Source organism: Prionailurus bengalensis, chromosome A2 (assembly GCF_016509475.1).
Source record: "Prionailurus bengalensis isolate Pbe53 chromosome A2, Fcat_Pben_1.1_paternal_pri, whole genome shotgun sequence".
Taxonomy (NCBI): domain Eukaryota; kingdom Metazoa; phylum Chordata; class Mammalia; order Carnivora; family Felidae; genus Prionailurus; species Prionailurus bengalensis.
This window is the reverse complement of record NC_057348.1, coordinates 161,242,436-161,263,765: the sequence shown is the minus strand read 5'-3', so window position 1 is coordinate 161,263,765 and position 21,330 is coordinate 161,242,436. Positions and strand designations below refer to the sequence as shown.

Genomic DNA, 21,330 nt, shown 5'->3' with positions numbered 1-21,330 from the left:
AGAGTGAGAGAGAGGATATGAGCTGGGGGGAGAGGGAGAATCTGAAGCAGGCTCCACGCTCAGAGTGGAGCCCAGTGTGGGGCTCGATCCCACCACTCTGGGATCATGACCTAAGCTGAAATCAAGAGTCAGATGCTCGGCCGACTCAGCCACCTAGACGCCCCAAAGATTGTATTTTTTAAGTAATCTCTACCCCCTGTGCGGGGCTTGAACTCCTGACCCTGAGATCAAGAGTCGCAAGCTCCACCGACTGAACCAGGCATCCCTACACCCAGTTGGTTTTTAAAGTTGTGCCCAGTTCTTAAGAATATTATGAGTTGCATCCAAGTGTCACCATAGCGAATGGTCGCGTGGAAGCTCTACGTGGAAGTCAGTGAAATGGTCCGTCCAGTTTGTAGACGTAGCATTCTCGTACCTTCCTTGTGCAAATGGATCAGGAAGTGGATGCTGCTTCTGAACATGATCACATGAGTTATTTTATTGTGATCTTCAGATTTGAGTAATAGTGATGAACCTTGAACCTGATCAGTCCCTCCTCCGTCAGGCGGGGGACGTTGACTAGTGAGCTTCGCTCCGGTGGGAGGCGGGGCTGCCCACCCGTGGCACGTGGAGCGGCGGGGTCCACAGCTGCTGCGCCCCTTGCTTCCTCGTTCACTAGGGCCGGTCTCTATGGGATTCTGCCTCGACGGATCGTGTAGGGATTCACTGCTTTCCATCAACTTCAGCAGAATCTCACAGACTGTAAATGTTTCCTAGGCAAAATGAACCAGTAAATACATTGTTAGATACATGTTAGCTATAGCATTTTGTGCCTTAAGTTTTTTTCTCTCTGATAGAATAACATAGCGCTTCATAAGCTGTTGTGAAGATTAATTTTATTATTATGTGTAAAATACTTAAAACAGTACTTGGCTTGTTTTTATTGTTATTTTTTAAACAGGTCGTCATTTACATGACCTACACTTCAGAAATGTATTAAAAGGTGTCCAGTGAATTCTCCCTGCCACCTCTGCCCCCGTGCGTAGCGTTTGTACCTCACTCCTTAAACCACTAACATCCGTTCTTCTGTATCTTTCTGTAGTATCTCCCGGCAAAATGCAAAGATGTTCTTTTCCCGACTGTCCTTCTCACAAGGTGCCATACTAGTGAGGCTTCTCCCTGTTTTGACTTCATGGTGTAGACGCTCTTCCTGTCTGGAGAGCTGCGTAGCCTTCTGTCATAGGAGGCAGCGGAACCCTGCATTTGGATTGTGTTGCGCCTTTCGTTCCCACGGCGCTGCGGTGAATGACCTTGGCTGTATCTGCACAGCATTTGCCATAAGTGCAAGTTAAGCTGGTCCACCGTGTATTGACTTCACTCTTTTGCATTTAACTCTTTGATCCTTTGGAAACGAGTGATTCTGATAGAGTTTTGGATCCACTTCTCCCCACCTCCAGGGCTGCCTAGTCGTTTTCCATGCCACTTACTGGAAAGTTCCCTCTTCACTGCTGTGCCGCCCTCCTTGCCTGTTACCACGTGTGCTTGGGTCTTTTTCTTTGTGTTCTCTTCCAGGAGGCTTTATTCAGAGATCTCTTGCCTATTCATTCTTGTTTTTTTTAATGTAAATTTTAGAATCAGTTTGTTTAATTAAAAAAAAAAGTCTAGGTAGTATGTTTATTGGAATTCCATTAAATGTATAAATTACTTACGGGGAAATTGACTTTTTTTTTTTTTAATTTTTTTTTCAACGTCTTTTATTTATTTTTGAGACAGAGAGAGACAGAGCATGAACAGGGGAGGGGCAGAGAGAGAGGGAGACACAGAATCGGAAACAGGCTCCAAGGCTCTGAGCCATCAGCCCAGAGCCCGACGCGGGGCTCGAACTCACGGACCGCGAGATCGCGACCTGGCTGAAGTCGGACGCTTAACCAACTACGCCACCCAGGCGCCCCGAAATTGACATTTTAAAATGAGGATTAAGTGTAACCATATGATCAAGTTTCCTTTTGTGTCCTTTAGTAACCTTGAACTTTCTTCACGTAGTTCTTGTACATTCTTTTGGAAGATGAGTTCTAGGTATTAATGGATTGTTGCTGGGCTTTTTCTCTTTAAACGTTACATGTTTAATACCTTGATACCTTACTGAATTGTCCTTGTTTATAATAATTTCTCAGTGGATTCTTTGTTGAGTTTTCTAGCTCTGTAGGTAGACTGTCGGCAATTACTGAGATTCTCTGTCTTTATGACTTTAATTTCTTTCCTTGTTTAATTACATTGGCTGATATCTTCAGTACGGTGTTAAATACCAGTGGTACTAGCAGATACGTTTTCTATCACTTCTGGATCAGTTTTGAAAAAGTTACCTATTTCACCCAAGTTTTGAAATTTATTTGGATAAAGTTGACCTGAGTACTCCAGTGATTTTTTTTCCTGCTTATTAAATGTTTCGTTCTCCCATTTTTCTTGATGAACTTAAGTGGTTTCTGTATTTTGATTTAAAAATCTGTTTCCTATATTTTTCCCTCAGAATCAGCTACTGTATTAGTTTTACTGTGTTTCTCTTTATGAGTCAGATTTTTGCATTGTTTTCATTCTTCCCTCTTTTTTGGATATATGTGGTTAACATACAATGAATCGTCTCTAGAGCACTGTTTCAGCCTCTTTTAGGTTCTGTTGTTTATTATTCTTCTTCAGGAATTTTAAGGAACGTTTCAGGTTTTCTTTTTAACTCGTTGTCTAAGGGGGAATTTTTAAACTTCTGGGGACAAGGGCCTTTGTGAACGTTCTCTGTTTTAATTATTTGTGTGGTAGCCTCACTGATACCTGGTCTCACCTGTTACTTAGATGTCAGGGGTGTCTACCACGGCTGTCTGTAAGGAAGAAGTTTGGACGGTTAGGGGGATTTGCAGTTCATCCGACCAGAAGCTGAGTATCTGTCTGACCATGGTCTTTTTTCTTAGACTTACATGTTCAAAGGAACCTTGAAGGATAAATGGTTTTGGTTTGGGAACAAATTCCACTTTGTATTCCAAATAACTTTTGGACCATGATCCATTTTGTAAATTGGAAACGGGTTGTTCTGCAAACTTGGGAGTCCTGTAATTCCTTTCTTGCTTGCTTTTTTTTCAAAGTTTATTTATTTTTGCGAGAGAGTGCATGCGAGTGGGGCAAGGGCAGAGAGCGAGGGAGAGAGAGAAGGCTCAGTCCCACAAACCATGAGATTGTGACCTGAGCCGAAATCAAGAGTTGACTGAGCCACCCAGGCGCCCCGATGTAAATTCTTTATAAAAGTTTCAGCCTAAAATTGGCTGCCTAGTCTGTCTTTGACGCTTGTTAGAGGAACCAGGGTCAGCTCCTGAATTGATTGTGGTGGGTCTAAAGAGGTAACACATTTCTGATAGGGAAGGAAGGCGGGCTGAGAAATTAAGGTTGGGAAATTTTATGTGCTTACATAGGATCGAAAGTAGAACCCTGGAATAAATGTTTTGTTAGGTTTTCTATTATCTGAGTGGCCTACAGAGGAATCCATTTTAAGCATAAAACCCGTTTGTCATTTTTGATACTATGTAAGTCTATTTTTGGAATGCGTATTAATGCTAATTGTAGAGCTTTTAACATTTTTAATGGTTAGAATTTCAGAAACAGTGTTCCAAAGTTTGTAGCTGATGGTTGACCTTTTTTTTTTTTTTTTTAGTTTTCAGATGTGTAATGATTAAAATTGAGACATGTGGAGTTCATATTTCCCATGTAATTAACAGAGTGACTTAACCTCCCTACATCTTGATTTTCCTCACCTATAAATGGGGGTGAGGATCCTAACGCCTGCAGGATTTTGTGGGGGATTCAGTGAGGTCATGCCTGGAGCCTCTTCCTGTGTGCTTTGAACACAGAAACTTTTATTGTTGGCTCCCGTCACTGCCTGCTGTTACTACTGTCCTATGCTCTGAGCATTGACACAGTCGTTTTGTAAGATACTTAATAGTCTGAGATCTCTGATGTACAGAAAATTTATAGGATTACAACTATTAAGTATGTATATTCAGTAAGAATTCTTTTTTTAATTTTTTTTTTTAATTTTTTTTTTTCAACGTTTATTTATTTTTGGGACAGAGAGAGACAGAGCGTGAACAGGGGAGGGGCAGAGAGAGAGGGAGACACAGAATCGGAAACAGGCTCCAGGCTCCGAGCCATCAGCCCAGAGCCCAACGCGGGGCTCGAACTCACGGACCGCGAGATCGTGACCTGGCTGAAGTCGGACGCTTAACCGACTGCGCCACCCAGGCGCCCCTATTCAGTAAGAATTCTTAATACCAAATTCTAATCGGAGCAGACAAGATCAGTACTTTGGGCAGAAGTTAATGTATAAACTTGACACTTTGTACTTCCCTGTGATCATTTATTTTGTCATAATTATCACATGACAATGAGCTAAAGTATTTGAGAAGTGTTGTATGTTAGCGGGAGGGGAGGTGGCTCTTCCTGCACGTGGTGAAGCATGCTGGGTGCGGGTCTCAGCACCCCTGCCGCCAGCTAACCAGCTACTCAGATTATCTCTTTAGTCCTGTTTCCTAATCTGTAAAATCACCACTGGAAGTAGGTGACTGCGAAGGTTCGCTCCAGCTCTGTAATCCTTGGATTCCCCGGTTCTGTATTTGAGGCATTAATATTTGGTGAAACGTTAGAAGATTCTGAGGGGCTACTTAGTATTTGCAGCCGTTTTTTAGAATCGCCAGTTTACTCAAATACAGGTATTGGAACTGGATATGTAACCGTCTTCTTACCTTTGCTCGAAAACCGTAAGGTAAGGTTTTTCATCAAGATTTTATAGGTTGCTTTTTTTTTTAAATTTTTTTTTTTTTTTTCAACGTTTATTTATTTTTGGGACAGAGAGAGACAGCGCATGAACGGGGGAGGGGCAGAGAGGGAGACACAGAATCGGAAACAGGCTCCAGGCTCTGAGCCATCAGCCCAGAGCCCGACGCGGGGCTCGAACTCACGGACCGCGAGATCGTGACCTGGCTGAAGTCGGACGCTTAACCGACTGCGCCACCCAGGCGCCCCTATAGGTTGCTTTTGAAAAAAACAAAACCAAAAAGCCCTCCACGTTCTTTGCTCAGTCCTTTCTGTCAAGTTTTAGAAAAAGTGCCCTGCTTGAATTTTCTTTTAACAGTTTTCTTGATCAGGTTATTTTATGTAAAAATTCCCCTCAGAATCTTTATGAAAAGATTCCCCTCAGATTATATTTAGCTTGAAATATATTTTAATAACTTAGTTGGAATATTAGTACTTTAAGACACCTATGTGAAAATATTAAGTACTCTGGAAATCTAAAATAGTCCAGACATTTCTGGAAGAGGGAATTCTTTGTATCCTTAGTTTTCTTAAACAATTGAAGTTTGAAATTCTGAGGGAAGGCTAACAATGAGAATAGTTCTCTTTTTTTTTTTTTTTTTTTTCAAATTTTTTTTTTTCAACGTTTATTTATTTTTGGGACAGAGAGAGACAGAGCATGAACGGGGGAGGGGCAGAGAGAGAGGGAGACACAGAATCGGAAACAGGCTCCAGGCTCTGAGCCATCAGCCCAGAGCCTGACGCGGGGCTCGAACTCCCGGACCGCGAGATCGTGACCTGGCTGAAGTCGGACGCTTAACCGACTGCGCCACCCAGGCGCCCCAATAGTTCTCTTTTTTGAGCTAAATGCAATGTGAAATTAACAGTGGTACTTCAAGCAATTTTTAAAGTGCCTTTTATCATCAATGTGTTAATTTTTCTTTTAGAGCTGAAACTTGACTCGTGTCTGTTTCTTTTTTCCGGGCCTCTGCGGCATCTCTGCGGCCACTGTCTTCACTTGCGCACGTGTCTTATGTTTCTCACTGATTCAGGTGAAATCGAGAACTTCGGTCCTTAAGCAGGAGACATCCAGATTAAAAACGAATTTTACCAAAAATATATCACTCAGTATGTGCTGCTGATGTGGCCTTGACCTTCCGTAGGCTCCGACTTTGTATTTTAGGGGTCCTCAACTGTTCAAAAATGTAATCCAGTGCTAAATTAGTCATGGTATTGGTCTCTTCATTCCAGGGAAATCAAACTCACTTGAAACAGAATTTGAGCCTTGAATTTCTACTTCAAGACCAACATCACTTTGTGTCTTTGTTTTCTTGATTTCCTCATCAGTCAGTTCATCTATCCCATTTAAGTTCTATGGATAGAAGTATGGCTTTTTACAGATGTTTTTTAAATGGTTCGTTTCATGAATATGTCACTTGTTTTTGTCCAAATTAGATAGTTTTCGTCTTGTGTAATTCTGAACAGGGCATTTGTAGCATTTGCCTTGGTAGCTGGAACAGGCTTTCTCGAAGGTTTCTCCCAACTTCTCACTGCTGTGCATTCACGCTTCATTAGTTTGTCACTCTGCTATACTTTGAATCTTTTTGTTGTCAGGTTATTTGGGGATTTTAAGTTTCAAACACTTTTGTTTCTAGAACCTGTTTTGTGTGACCACGTATTGCCTATAGAAGGGCGCCGACCGCAAGCCGTCTCTAGGTTCTTGAATTGTGTCTGATCCAAAGCAATGGAGTTTCAGTAGGCTGAGGGTGTCCTCTTTATTTCTTATTACTTAAAAAAAATTTTTTTTGAGTTTATTTTGAGAGGGGTGAAGGGCAGAGAGAGTCTGAAGCAGGCTCCCCACTGTCAGCGCAGAGTCCGAAGCGGGGCTCCATCCCGCACACTGAGATCATGACCTGAGCCGGAACCGAGAGTTGCCTAACTGAGCCACCCAGGCGCCCTGTCCTCTTTATTTATATTTTTTAAATTTTTTTGTAAAAAATTTTTTTAACATTTATTTTTGAGAGAGAGAGCGCGCACACGTGTGGGTGGAGGAGGGCAGAGAGAGAGGGAGACCCAGAATCTGAAGCGGGCTCCAGGTTCTGAGCTGTAGCACAGAGCCTGATGTGGGGCTCGAACCCACAAACCATGAGATCATGACCTGAAATGAAGTCAGATGCTTAACTGACTGAGCCACCCAGGCGTGCCCGCCCCCCCCCAGCTGTCATCCTCTTTATTTTTAAAAACTAGTTTTAAACAAGTGCTGTCCCATTCTTGTCCCATTTGACAAGCTGGTTGCTGACCTTTATTTAGAAATCAAGAAATTGTAGATGCCAGAAATCTTGGGTAAAAATAGGAAACCTGATTTCATCGTAGAAGGGATATATCCGTTGTTTCTAATTAAAGACTCAAATGTTCGTGATCTGAGTTGAGAGTTTTATGTGCATCAATTACACTTGCAAGGAAAAAGGAGGAAATCCCTAATCATTCCAGAATTTACTGTTTCCTCCCTGGTTAGGGGCTGGTGGGGAGTGGTGGTTGTTTCAGGGGAGAGTTGAGGAGAGCACAATGAGATGATTCAGTTTAGGAAGAGCTCGAAGGAAAGTTCTGTAACGTAAAGCATACGTTGGCAAGGTTGTAATGTACCAATTGTTTCCACTGAAACTGGAAACGACGAGTAAATATAGTTATATTTGGGTATTTTATGTTTATTTTGCAGCTTTTCACGCAACACCCAACACTTACAAGCGGAAGAACACAGAAACGGCTCTAGACAACAAGCCGTGTGGACCACAGTGTTACCAGCACTTGGTAAGCCTGAGGGCTGCACGCTCGGAAGGCACTCGTGGAGTGTCCCCGGTGAACGGTGGTGAGGCCTGCGGAGCCAGCGCCGACATGACACTCTTGCTCCTGTACCTCGGCTGTGTGGGGGGCAGGGACTCTCTCCCTTGCCCAAGTTGCTTTCCTCGCGGTTACACACTGCACGGTCTAGTCCTTCCTCACTCGCTTCATTGGTTTCTCTGCGTTAATCTCTTCAGCAACCTTGCGAGGTTGTGAGGAGCAGGACTCTTCCGCCGGCCACAGGGTTTGTGAGCGTGAGAAGCACAGGTAGCCCCTTCAGCCCCAGAAGCTCGGTAATTGTACGGGGTAGTTCCGGAGCCTTCCTCAGAGTTACAGACCCATGGTGGTTGGAGTGAGGTGATCGGGCCCACAGATTTTTTTTTTTTTTTTTTTAATGATGAAGAAAAGATTAGGGTTTAGGAAGAGGTAGAAAAGTGTTTTATGGGCACTATCTTATTTTTACCATTTCCCCTCTTTGAACCAAGCCACTCCTACCTAGGAACTAAATGGGTATATATTGCCTGTTGGATTTTGGACAGAAGATTCATTGAATGGCACCTGCAGAAGGTATCCTATTTTTAAGCATTTTAGTTTCTGTAGAATGAAGTGTAAAACTGTTCGCTGCTCTCAAACTTCTCCCTTCTCCTGCCACTGTAAACACGGCGTTCTTGAGCACAGTTTTATAATGCTCTGTGCCAGGCCGAATTTTACTGGGCTCCTCTAAGATGTTTCTGTGGTCTGTATAATCCGTGATCTTACCGTTGGCACATATTCTCCGAGACCGGGTTACTGGACTTCTTGATGTGGAAGTGTGCTGCTTTCACGATTTTGGGGGGGTGGGCATCCCTCCCAGGAAAAAGGGGGATGTTCTTTTTAATAGTAAGGCAGGATGGGACAAAGCCCAGCATGCTTATGTGATTCGTGTTCTTCTGGTATTCTTTAAATATCACCAGAGACGCTTCTTAAACCCTGAAATAGGAAAGTCTGGCTCCGCATGCACGGAGTGTGATACTTCTCACGAATGTTCGTGTTTAAAGAGACTCACCTATTTTTTATATTTTGTTATAATCAGTTAATATGGTTCACAAGTTCACACAGAATTGTCGTGCCTGGTTTCGTACCCCTGTAGCACAAAGAGCACCTAGATCGATCTTTCGGAAATTTTCAAACTGTCAAAAGCAGATAGAAAACCAGAATGTGCAAATGATTATTGGTAAAAGTGGGTACCGTGAGAATTTACTGACGACCTGCTTGGTGCAGTTCTTTTTCTCTCATGCAACAAAACGAGTTGGAGAACTTGACCTTGATGTCTACGTCCTTGACTTTATAGGAGGGAGCAAAGGAGTTTGCCGCTGCCCTCACCGCCGAGCGGATAAAGACGCCGCCGAAGCGGCCCGGAGGCCGCAGGAGAGGACGGCTCCCCAACAACAGCAGGCCCAGCACCCCCACCATTAACGTGCTGGAATCGAAAGACACAGACAGCGACCGGGAAGCGGGGACGGAGACGGGCGGGGAGAACAACGATAAAGAGGAGGAGGAGAAAAAAGACGAGACTTCCAGTTCCTCGGGTGAGACGTGGGTGCCCGCTAGGAGACGGATCGAGTGCTTCTCTTAGTGGGCTAGTCGTCAGCACACTGACAACTCTCAGACCGGGGGACTCGTTCAGGGTGTGGAGCTGGCTTCTTGCCGCCCCTGCCCACACCCCGGCCCCGGCCTGCGGAGACCACTGCCCGCGTGCTGGGGAGGTGGAGGGTCTGGCGTGTGGTCACGTTCCGTGTCGCGTTCCTTTCTCATTCGGTGTAGTGGTGTTGACGTTCCGTGCGAGGTTTCTGTGCTTTCGGCCCTGTGACTTACCCGAGTGACAACAGGTTTCATTTTATTTATTATTACCTTTTTGAGTAAGCTCTATGCCCAGGGTGGGGCGTGTGAACCCGTAACCCCGAGATCAAGAGTCTCCTGCTCTATTGGCCGAGCCAGCCAGGCGCCCCCAGCTTGCATTTAGAATGTTGTGTTAAAGGGGACCCAGCCTTGTGTTCTGTGGGAGGCGTAGTGACTGTTTCCAGCCTTCTCAAGATGGTTCACTTCCTGCTTTTGTCCTAAGCACAACCCTGAGTTTTCTTTCTCTCTTCCTCCCTCCCTCCTTCCCTTCCTTGTTTATTTGGAGAGAGAGAGAACGAAGAGAGGCTCAGAGAGGGAGGGAGAGGGAGGGAGGGAGGGAGAGAATCCCAAGCAGGCTCCACGCTGTCAGTGCCGAGCCCGACGTGGGGATCGATCCCACGAACTGTGAGGTCATGACCTGAGCCCAGATCAGGAGTCAGACGCTGAACCCACTGGGCCACCCAGGTGCCCCCGGTTGTCATTTCGTGACCAGTGGGTAATTTCGGTTTTCTAGAAGCGAATTCTCGATGTCAAACGCCAATAAAGATGAAGCCAAATATCGAGCCTCCCGAAAACGTGGAGTGGAGTGGTGCCGAGGCCTCGATGTTCAGGGTCCTCATTGGCACGTATTATGACAATTTCTGTGCCATTGCCAGGCTCATCGGGACCAAAACTTGTAGGCAGGTAAGTATATCTGGTAAAACACTGTTCAAGAACTTCAGAGGGAAAACAGGCAGTCCCTGTCCAAACAGAAGAACGTTCTTGGTTATTCTTAAGCTCCTGTTCGTCTCCCAAAAAGCATGTTGATCTTTATTCCACTGAGCGGGAACTGACGGAAAATGATTCTTCCGACTTTAGAGCTCTCAGGGCTGGTCTAAAGGGCCAGGAAGACTAGGTGGTGAGCCTTGCGACTCTCGGTCAGAGTGTGGGTTGGGTCAGTGTCTTTTTGACTTTCCGCTCTGTCCCAGCGCACGCCTGGCAGCTGCCGGGGGTGGGGAAGGGGGGAGGGTAACACTGGTTTGACTGAACACGGTCCTCGTGGCCCCGTGGCTGTGCCTCTTGCCAGGTGTATGAGTTCCGTGTCAAAGAATCCAGCATCATAGCTCCGGTGCCGGCCGAGGATGTGGACACCCCTCCAAGGAAGAAGAAGAGGAAACACCGGTAAGTCAGTGTGTGGCCGATCCGACAGGTCCCCAAGCCACTTCCAAGGGCAGCGGTCCGCCTTCGCTCGGTGACAGAATGTGGTCTTGTCGGCCTAGGTAGTCGCTGGTATTTTTCTCTTAAGAACACAGTACCCTGCAATCGATGTGGTGTGTTAAGGAGAACCTAATAGAAGCTTCTGTAGTAATGGCTCCATCAGCGCTTGAGCATTTACTCTAACATGTGTTCTTGGGTGTGAGTGTTGAGAGCTGAGGGGGGCGCCGGCCTGGTTTTTATTCTAGGAGCCTGAATTCTCTACGTGTGTGGTGTCACTTCCTGTTCTTAAAAAATTCTTTTTAATGTTTATTTTTGAGAGAGTGCACATCAGGGGAGGGGCAGAGAGAGAGGGAGACACAGAACCCGAAGCCGCCTCCAGGCTCCGAGCTGTCAGCATGGAGCCTGACGCAGGGCTCCATCCCACGAACTGTGAGATCATGACCTGAGCTTGGACGCTTAACCATCTGAGCCACCCAGGTGTCCCATGTCATTTTATACTCTTGACACCTTGCATTAAGCCTCTGTGAAGGTCACCTTTCACAAAGGCTTGCCTGGAAGGGAATGTTTTCAGGAAGACTTGATTTATTTGTTGAAGTTTATTTATTTTGACAGAGACAGAGCAAGCAGGGGAGGGGCAGAGTGAGAGAGAGAGAATCCTTGGAGCCTGATGTGGGGCTCGAACCCATAAACTGTGAGCGAGCTCATGACCTGAGCCAAAACCAAGAGTGAGATGCTCAACAGACTGAGCTGCCGAGGTGCCCCAAGGCAGACTTGATTTGTTCGTGCAGAGCCAGAAACCGTGGAAATCTCGGTCTAATTTCCATCTCCTTTCCCGCGTTCTTGAGAGAAACATGGTTGGGTGTGAAGTAAAGGACTGCCACACTTTGAAAGTTGTGTATGTGCTCGTGTTGTCTTTTTTTAAGAAAGGTAGGGCCCACTGGATTTAGAACTTGAAGAACTTAGCAGTTCTTCCCACAGGAATTTGGGCTGGGTGTCAGTTTCTTGCTTGAATTCCGATCACACGGCTCAATGGAATTATTAAAGATGCCTAAAGTTAGAGAAGCTGTACTATTTCTGGTTCATCCGCATCCGAATAAGCCCAACCCCGGGTCCTGCCTGGGGGAGGTAGGAAGGGCCATGGCCGGGTGGGGGGGGGCCGGGTCTCTTTTTTTTGTGGTTACAGCTGACCCTTGAACAACACGAGTCCAAACTGCCTGGGTTCATATACATGTGTGTTGCGGGGGGTGGTAGGGTTAAGTACAGGCCTGGAAATAGTATTTTATGATTTCTCAACACACTCTTCTGCAGCTTTATCGTAAGAACACAGTATATGGCACATATATTGTACAAAATACGTATTAGCCGATTAGTATCGTAAGGCTTATAAGTTTCGGGGGAGTCAAAAGGTAGATGCAGATTTTTGATGGTGCGGGGGGTTCGCACCCCTCATCGCGCGTTGTTCAAGGGTCAGCTGTACTGGGAATCAAAGCACAGCTACGTTCGTGGCCCACCCTGACCCGCTGAAGCGGCTTCTGTTGGATCTGTGCGGTGGCTACTCCCTGGCTTCACAAAGACGACCTTGATTTTCTGTGTTTTACAGGTTGTGGGCTGCACACTGCAGAAAGATACAGCTGAAAAAGGGTTAGCGTCTTTCCGTTCAACTTACAATTAACTTAAAAAGGTCTACTCATCTGTTTCCGAACAGTAACTGGATTAGTGTTGGGGAATATTCTGGTAGAATTGACTTCTGTACGTTAAACCCATTTAAATGGAGGATGTCTGTTGATGAAGTTCCGGTCAGTCCTGTGGTGCAGTGAGAGCTGGTCGGATGGAGGGAGTCAGTCAGTCAGTCAATGACGGGAGGACTCTGGGATTGGGGGTGGGGGGTAGTGCTCTGGACTTCCCCAGCACTTGGGGGATGGGAAGTGACATCTGCCATCGCTCTGTAAACAGAAACGTGTCACGTTGTAAATACAGGGAGGAAAACTGCCGCCCTCGAGTGTAACGCAGAAGAGATGCTCGTTCTTTATGTGTGATCGATCCCGCCACACCTCCGGGTGACCTGTGTGCCGTTGTTCTCTCTGTGCAGATGGCTCCTCTAACCACGTTTACAACTACCAGCCCTGTGACCATCCGCGTCAGCCTTGTGACAGTTCGTGCCCTTGTGTGATAGCACAAAATTTTTGTGAAAAGTTTTGTCAGTGTAGTTCAGAGTGTAAGTATTTGTTTTGCTTTGATGAATTGCATGAGAGTTTAGTCATGTTGAATTGCCGACCAAATCAAAGCAAGGACACGGCAGCTCTTGCTTGGGGTTTCCTTTTTAGGGCCTCCACTTATCCTATGAGGATTTATGGGCCCCCGTAACGGGCTCCGTGCTAGTGGCCAGCCGGTCTCCTGGCCGGTGCGTGTCTGTGGGCAGGTTAGGCAAAAGTGGGTTTGATACGGGAGCTGTTCTTTGATCGTTTACATGAGATCGCAGTAAGGCTGCATGGAATAGTAAGGTTACAGGGCGTCTAGAGTTGGCTACCCAGATACTCTGGCTACCAGAAACCGTCCGCGGGATTTAGAACTCAGCATAAAGGAACGTGTGCATAAGCGTCCTGACTGCACGCGTGTCGTGAAACTGCACAGGCAGTGAGGATTCCAGGGAAATACCTAGAATCTGGACTCTTAAAATGGTCACGAACCATGGCTGCTACTGTTATTTTTTCGTTTTTAAATGTTTATTTTTGAGAGAGAGAGTGTGCGTGCATAAGCGGGGGGAGGAGCAGAGAGAGAACGAGGGAGACAGAATCCAAAGCAGGTTCTGTGCCGTCAGCGGAGAGCCCGACGCGGGTCTCGAACTCATGAGCCGTGAGACCGTGACCTGAGCCGAAGTCGGACGCGCAGCCGACCGAGCCCCTCAGGCACCCCTCCGTGGCTCATCTTTAGCCCACGTTTTTCCTTCACACTTAGGGCATCAGAGAGCTTTGAAGTACACATGCCGTGCGGCGAGTAAAAGCAGAAAAGCAGGGTCCCGGGGTGGTGGTTCTCAGTAGTGACCGCTGTAACTTGTGTCCTGGTGCTTCCTCTTCTGTCCGGGGGGGTGGTGTCACAGGAGTCAGGCAGGGCTCCATGCGACCTTGACCCCGCGGTGGTGACAGGACCATCTCTCTCGAAGGTCAGAACCGCTTTCCTGGCTGCCGCTGCAAAGCCCAGTGCAACACCAAGCAGTGCCCGTGCTACCTGGCCGTGCGCGAGTGCGACCCCGACCTCTGCCTCACCTGTGGTGCGGCCGACCACTGGGACAGCAAAAACGTGTCCTGCAAGAACTGTAGCATCCAGCGGGGCTCCAAGAAGGTAGGGCTCGTCCCCCCTGGGTGCTGGGGGTTGCCCGGCTCTTAAGGGCCGACGGTGAAGCGATTATCACACGGTTCGGCCGACCGAGAAGGGTTGGGTTTTCTTTGGGGAATGTGCCCGGAGGCAGGCTGCTCCGTTCTGTCCGGGATGCCTCACAGTGCTGTCTCCTGAACCAGTCAATTCTGCCGAGCAGCTGTGAAAGGCATCAGATTTAGAAGAGGGATTTTGCTAGTTGTTTCTAGAACTGGATGGTCTCCACGTAAATAAATGGTGTTCCTTCCTATCAGAACCTAGAGACTTGTTTTTCTCAGATAATATCCAAGGTTCTTTTTTGTGCGGAGTGCAAAAGAAAGTGGACTTTGCACACTGGAAATAGTTCGTTTCTTTAATAATCTTGAAAACAACACAGCGGGAATTTCACGCGGGTGCTTTTAACCGTAGCAACCAGGAGGTTTATTGCCGAACGAAAGAAATTGACAACGCGTACTTGGGAAATTCCGTATCTTCTGTTTTTTAGAAATGGTTATTATTTGTGAAAGAGCGAGCGCAAGCGGGGGAGGGGCGGGGTGGGAGGACACGCACAGCTCTGGTCACCGAGCTGTCGTGAGCGGTCGTGCGCCGTAACTGAGGCCGCACCGCTGGGCGTAGGGCCCTCCCGCCAGACGCTGCGTTCGGGGCGGTGGCAGCTGTTTTATTTTTTTGGCTGTGACGGTTTCAGGGGTTGGGCTGTCGTATTCTAGGCAGTTCGTGTCGCCGGCACCGCTGCTCAGCCCTAAGAATCTCATCGCCCCCACTGCGTGACAGCCTCCTTCCTGCTCACGTGGACGTGGCTTCTTTTAGCTCCTCAAACAGAAAAGAACATACTTTTTACCAACCGGGTTTCGTTCGCGTAAGGGCATTACCAGAGATGGCTTTATTTACCCAAAAAAGCCCACCGTTTTTGTGGCTTCTCAGAGCTGCCGGCAGCACCGGGGAGCCGGCCCCTCGGTGGAGCCCTCCCGACGTCGTCTGCCTCAGTGGCCGTGTGAGGACGGATCTGAGTCCTCGGGGCGTTAAGTCGCCCTCGGGCTTCGCCCTCCTTTGCTGACCGGTCGGTGCCGTGCGCTTTCTTCCCTAGCACCTGCTGCTGGCGCCGTCCGACGTGGCGGGCTGGGGGATTTTCATCAAAGATCCCGTACAGAAAAATGAATTCATCTCAGAGTACTGTGGAGAGGTAAGGCGGGGCTCACTCGGTCTCGGGGGGACAGCACGTACAGACCGCGGGGACTTGCGTCGTGTGTAGTAACTTGCCTTTGCCTGGGATGGGGTTTCACGGGGTAGGTCTGTGGGGTTCAGTTAGCCACGAAGTCATAAAAAAATGCCTTTTCAGCTTGGACTTAACTCCTGCCGGTGGGCTTGGCCTGCCTGGTCATAGGCTGCTTCGGTCCTTGTCACATTTCACCTCTGGGGACGAGGGGGAGAACCAGAGCTTCGTTTCGTGCTGGAGAGTCCACCCTACTCGGTCCAGAGGCTGATTGATAAGGACCTAGAAACAACAGTGTCATTGATTATATACTTTTGTAGCCGCAGAGTTACAGAAGACCCGTTGGGCTGGCATCGTTCTGGAAACACCCGCCTGGCCCCCCGTTTGTATTTTTGGTCGATCAATCACTGTCTCCAGGCACGATTCCTTTAGATGTGGGAATGGTGTTTCTGGGTCAACACTGTTCTGAAACATCAGCACGTAGACTGAACGCAGGAGAGGAACCAGCCGTAGGACCGTCTGTTGGGTTGCGTCAGGAAGGTGGGAAAATGTCTGTAGTCCCCTTCGAGCTTGGGTCACCTAATCCACAACCGTCTTGCTTTTTAGATTATTTCTCAAGATGAAGCAGACAGAAGAGGGAAAGTCTACGACAAATACATGTGCAGCTTTCTGTTCAACTTGAACAATGGTAGGTCTGAGGGGGTGGCATCTGCGAGCCAGGGGTCCTTTTGGGGCTGCAGGGAGCGTCTCCGCCTCACTTCCAAGCGTCGGGCGCTTCTCACCGCCCGGAAACAGGCTGTTGGCGAAGCCACCAGGCTGAACCGGATGGTTCAGAGCCGCTGGCCGCTAGGGCTGCGCCGGCTCCAGCTGGGAGACGTGCTGCGGGTTTGCCCCGGGGCCTCGGCGGTGGGGTGGGGGGAGTCTGCCGGGTCTCATCGGGGCCTCTGACCCGGGAAGGGTGGGGAGCCCTGAAGGTGGACGCATCCCCAGAACTTCCCTGCTTGTTCTCAGAAGGTCTGTGAGAATGAGGAAGCTGCTTTCCAGACGCTGTTTTGGGGCAGCGAACGTGAGGCCGTGGGGGGTGGGGCGCCCCTCACCCCCGATACCTTCAGAGTAACTTTCCAGCGAAGCAAGTAGGTCTTTCTGCGAACATGTTCCGCAGGCTGTCGAATAAAAAAAGTAAAAGGTGAAATGGCATATCAAGAATGCACATTTTTCGTAAAAGCCAGCCCTGAACAACCCTGACCCGTGGCTTCTCCAGAACCGTAGTAACTTCGTGTTTACCGATCTCGGACTGAAATTGTTCACTGCATTAGGTTCTCTTTCTCTCTTCAGATTTTGTGGTGGATGCAACCCGCAAGGGTAACAAGATTCGTTTTGCAAATCATTCAGTAAATCCAAACTGCTATGCAAAAGGTAGGTGCTAGAGGGACCAGGATTGCCAACAGAACCCCCTTTCAGACAGTGAACTTGAACAGCCCTGGGACAGAGGTGGATTATGTGCCCAAGTCAGACCCTCCCTGGGGCCCGTCCTCATCCAGCTCACTGACCCCAGTGTGTGTATCTCTTTCCAGTTATGATGGTTAACGGCGATCACAGGATAGGGATTTTTGCTAAGAGAGCCATCCAGACTGGTGAAGAGCTGTTTTTTGATTACAGGTTGGTAACAGCGTATTTCTAGTGTGACCTGAGGGCTTTTTCTTCCTGGACTCTAAGCTGTGGGGAAAGCCTGGCTTTTAGCTCTTTGTTGGATCTTCCGGTCTTAGAGAGATTGATTTCTGGTCATTATTTGTCAGGGTTGTGGGGGGGAAGTTACACAAGTAAGGCTTACTTTCGAAATACAGGCATACCTCGGCGTTACCGCGGGTTCGGTTCCAGGCCCCTGCACTAAAGCGAATCCCAATCCTCTTGCCGGGGGGTGCTTGCCAGACAGTGACGGCATCTAGAACAGTGGCTCAACCTGGTGGCTTTCAGTCGCCTTGTGACCCGTGTTTCTTAAATACTAGACTCGAAGGCCGAGGTGGCCGCCTGAGGCACGGGCTGCAGGATGGCGGGGGTGGCGGCAGGCACGAGCACGACCCTCATCCCGTCCGTCTCCGTCAGAGCTCTGGGATGTGACCGGGTGCACCGCCAGGGAGCTGCCCCCTCTTGAAAGGGATCTCTGGCTGAGCAGGACTCAGCAGCCAGCGTCCCCTGCTCAGTGACCGTGCTGGAGACCGACGGGCTTCGTCGTGCCTCGTGCGTTCACAGAGCGCAGGCGGAGCAGACCTCCCGCCGTTCGCGGGGGCCTCTGGTTTTCGGAACGGTCACCGAGCCCCGGCTCCCGGTCCAGGTCACTGCCGCGTCAGCCCCCGACGAGGGAGTCAGCCCCGGGCACGGACTTTTCCTCTCTGGCTCTGAAGGCCCGGCTGGCGTCTTCCGGGAGAAGGCTGTTGTGTCTCCACCGAAGGGGTGGGTGTCGTGCGGCCCCCACATTCGTTCCGGCCGCTGGGCCTTCCGGCCGGCCTGCCGCTTCGCCCTGCACTTGTGGAGACGGCGCCTTTCCCGGAACCTCCTAACCCACCTCTGCCAGCTTCAGGCTTCTCCTCTGCAGCTGCCTCACCTCTCTCCGCCTTCACGGGGTCGGAGAGAGTCGGGGCCTGGCTCCGGATTAGGCTCTGGCCTCAGGGGACGCGTGGCTGGTGCGACCCTCTCCACACGAGCGGGAGGCCGCGTTGCCTTCTTAGCACCTGTGTGTTCCCGGAGGAGCACTTTTCTTTTCCTTCCCGAGCTTTTCCTTCCGCCTTCACCACGTGGCTCACTGATGGCCCGAGACCTAGCTTCCGGCCCATCTTGGTTTTCAAAATGCCTTCCTCGCCGAGTTCAGTCGCGTCTAGTTGTTTTATTCAAAGTGAGAGACGCATGACCCTCCCTTTCACTTGCACACTGAGGGGCCCCCCAGTGGATGGCTCGCTGGCCTCATTTCCATATTGGTGCATCTCGGGGACTCCCCTCCCCTCCCCCCGCCGGCAGAGGGAGAGGGGTGGGGGCCGGGCAGGGGAGCGGCCAGGCCAGACCACCTGTAACGTGTAGCCGTTAGACCTCCCCCCCCTTCTCACATGGGTGCAGTTCGAGATGCCCTGTGACAGTGCCAGCAGTCACTTCCAGGTCACCAGTCACCTGAACGGGCCTGATGTTCATAGGCCAAATGTGCCAGAAACGGACAGATGGCACCGGCCTGTTGGCCGTAAGGCTGCCACAAACCTTCAGTCCCCGCCCCCGCCAAAAACAAGTAATGTTTGCGAAGCGCAATAAAACGAGGTATGCCTGTATGACGAAGCGTGGAGAAAGCCCACTTTCACCCTCGCCATTCGCGTAGCCTCATGCACTCGCTTTTGGCAGAGGTTCCGTTTCCCTCCAGCGCAGTTAGAGCGATGTCATTGCCTGCGACGGCCGAAGCACCCGCCGTGGTGGCCAGTGTCCTACCTGGTCACCTCCGGGTCCTTTCTGTGGGAAGTCCCGCAGCCCCCGGTGGTGGGGACACGGCGTCAGGCTCTGCGGGGTAAATTGCCGAGAACGTATTTAGATGCGAGCAGATGCCTGTTGAGCAAACTACATCCTGTAGCCAAATACGCGCCCCCCCAGGGGAGCACAGCTCTTGGGTGCGGCGGTGGCAAAAACCGGGCCGTGTGTCGCCACTTACTGCGGTGGCCTTCGGCACCACATCCGACAGGTCCCCGGTGGACCCCTGCCCCGGGGAGGTCACGGCAGCCACGGCGCTCCGTTTTGGGCGTCCCGTCCCCTGGGTCTAGGTTCTTCACGTGGGGTCGGGGCCTGTTCTGGTGCGGGGCCGGCCGTGGTGACGCAGACCCACCTTCCCGGGCCCGCTGGGATGGCAGGGGGTGGGGGCCGTTCCAACAGGCTTGTCCAGTTCTCAGAGTAGAAGCGAGTTTCTGCCCACGCTGCGGGAGGCGGGCGAGGTGGGGGCCGGTCTCCCCCGTGCTGGCTCGCGGGTCATGGCGTTTTCATGCTCTTTCAGATACAGCCAGGCCGACGCCCTCAAGTACGTGGGCATCGAGAGAGAAATGGAAATCCCTTGACATCGGCTACCTCCTCCCCCCCCTCCTCCTTTCTGGAACAGCTGCCTTAGCTTCAGGAACCTCGAGTACTGTGGGCAATTTAGAAGAATAAAATGCAGTTTGAAATTCTGAATTTGCAAAGTACTGTAAGAATAATTTATAGTAATGAGTTTAAAAATCAACTTTTTATTGCCTTCTCACCAGCTGCAAAGTGTTTTGTACCAGTGAATTTTTGCAATAATGCAGTATGGTACATTTTTCAACTTTGAATAAAAGAATACTTGAACTTCTCCCTGGTGTCGTCATTGATCGTACCGAGTTGTCCGCGGAGGGGACAGCACACTCACCCTGAAATCCTGGGGTGTCTTTCTGTGGGTCCCGATTTAAGGGCTATTTATTACCTGTATTAACTTGCCCAGTTATTATTTCATATAACATGACAAGATAGCTGACGGCCTGGCGCACAGGAGCCTTGAAGCCTCGATCTCTGTGTAGACAATCACGGAGCTGGACGAGGTGGCCGTTCGGAAATCCCACAGCGGGGGGGGAGATTGCCTTCCTGCCTACGAAAGGTGATGGGTAACAACCAGACCGGTGTCAGGTCTTAAAGGCTGGTAAACCCCTCCAAGTGTCCCGGAAGTGGGGCTCTTGCCTTGGACTCGTCATGACAGCTGTGATCGGTCTGCGCGGTCCAGTTGCCTTTTCCGGAATTAGAGGACGTTTTTGTGATGCTGTTTCGTGTGAAGCTTAATCAAATCTTCCCTTTCCAACCACGCAAACCTCGACGGGACTGGTCTCTGCCGCATGTGGGCGCGTCAGCCCTGGCGCCGGTCCTCACTCGAGCGCTAACTGGCCATTTCGCTTTGGGGCCAGAAAACCTGGCCTGACGCGCCAATCTCCCGTGCCGCGCTTTCATTCTCTGCCACGTCTGGTGCCAAAGGACACTGGGGTAGACGGTCTCCCAACCCCCGTGTCCGGGAAGTGGCGCCACACGCTCGGGGGGGCCGTCGCGGACGGACTCTGTCACTGCTACGTCCCGCCCTGGACGCTCGCCGTGAGTGGAGCCCCCCCGTGGTCACACGCGGGCCCGTTGAGGACAGCGCGGGGACCACCGCTCCAGTGGGGTCTACGGGCCTGGAGCTTCTTCCGGCCACAGCCTTCCTGCCGTTGACTGCCGCCAGCCCGTCCCCACGTGTGAACAGCTGGGAGCGGAGCCTGGAGTCCAGGGAGGTTCTCGCTCAACGCTCCAGACACCCGGATCCGTGGCCGAGACAAGAGTTGTTTTAGTGGAGAGCAGGGAGTTGTGAGCACAGCACAGCGAGCTTCTTGTGCCCGCATCCAAAACGCCCGTCTCCGGTGTCCTCTACACCGGTTCTCTCGGCACCAACGCTGGCCACGCACCCAGTCGCAAGGGCCTCTTACCTCCGATCCGGTCGGCTTTAGATTCGCCTTTGTTTGTAATGCGCAGGCGGGCACAGGGCTAGACACGTGACGCATTCAAATACCCAGTAATGAAGCCAAAACGTGGGGGAAGAACTAACTTTAAAAATCGTGTGCCTCCCCCACTGCCGTACCCCCACGGAGAGGAAGCCAGAAGCGGGCCTCCCCCGGCGGAGGGGACTAGGAGGTGGGTAGCGGCTGTACCAGGACAGAGAGGCTTCGGACAGTTTAGGAACATCCGATGCTGGAACGGATGACGACAGCCTGACGTGACAACAGGTGGCCCTGCCGGCCAATTTCTGTGGTCCCTTCTTGACCTCTTCCCCCCGCCGCTGGTCGTAACCCCAGGCAGGTGCCCCAGGGCAGTGACGACGGTCCCAACATCCACGTCTAGGCGGTGGCCCCTTGCCCACAGACGGACGCCCAGGCAAATCTGAGGGCACCGTGAGTAACCGGTTTGTCAAAATGCTTTCCGGTCCGGATTTAGTGGTTTCTTACAAAAGCATGCAGACTACAATCCATCTAGAA

General features: G+C 50.2%; 1 protein-coding gene and 1 long non-coding RNA gene across 8 annotated transcripts in view; one reads left to right on the top strand and one right to left on the bottom strand.

Annotated features, from left to right (window-relative positions):
- EZH2 (enhancer of zeste 2 polycomb repressive complex 2 subunit) overlaps positions 1–19,652 on the top strand; it is a 66,333-nt gene extending 46,681 nt beyond the window's left edge. For all 7 annotated transcript variants that reach the window (XM_043589817.1, XM_043589821.1, XM_043589818.1 and 4 more), the window contains exons 9-20: positions 7,526–7,617; positions 8,978–9,215; positions 10,040–10,209; positions 10,592–10,686; positions 12,323–12,363; positions 12,812–12,937; positions 13,883–14,061; positions 15,179–15,274; positions 15,911–15,992; positions 16,640–16,720; positions 16,879–16,963; positions 19,323–19,652. In XM_043589817.1, the coding sequence (XP_043445752.1) occupies positions 7,526–7,617; positions 8,978–9,215; positions 10,040–10,209; positions 10,592–10,686; positions 12,323–12,363; positions 12,812–12,937; positions 13,883–14,061; positions 15,179–15,274; positions 15,911–15,992; positions 16,640–16,720; positions 16,879–16,963; positions 19,323–19,383 (1,346 nt within the window). In that variant the 3' untranslated portion in view covers positions 19,384–19,652. The remainder of the gene's footprint in view (positions 1–7,525; positions 7,618–8,977; positions 9,216–10,039; positions 10,210–10,591; positions 10,687–12,322; positions 12,364–12,811; positions 12,938–13,882; positions 14,062–15,178; positions 15,275–15,910; positions 15,993–16,639; positions 16,721–16,878; positions 16,964–19,322) is intronic.
- On the bottom strand, positions 14,433–17,982 carry LOC122488474. Its single transcript, XR_006298622.1, has 2 exons — positions 17,155–17,982; positions 14,433–16,467 (listed from the first exon to the last, which is right to left on the bottom strand). It is a non-coding gene; the product is annotated as an uncharacterized LOC122488474 (long non-coding RNA).
- Positions 19,653–21,330: the final 1,678 nt, after the last annotated feature.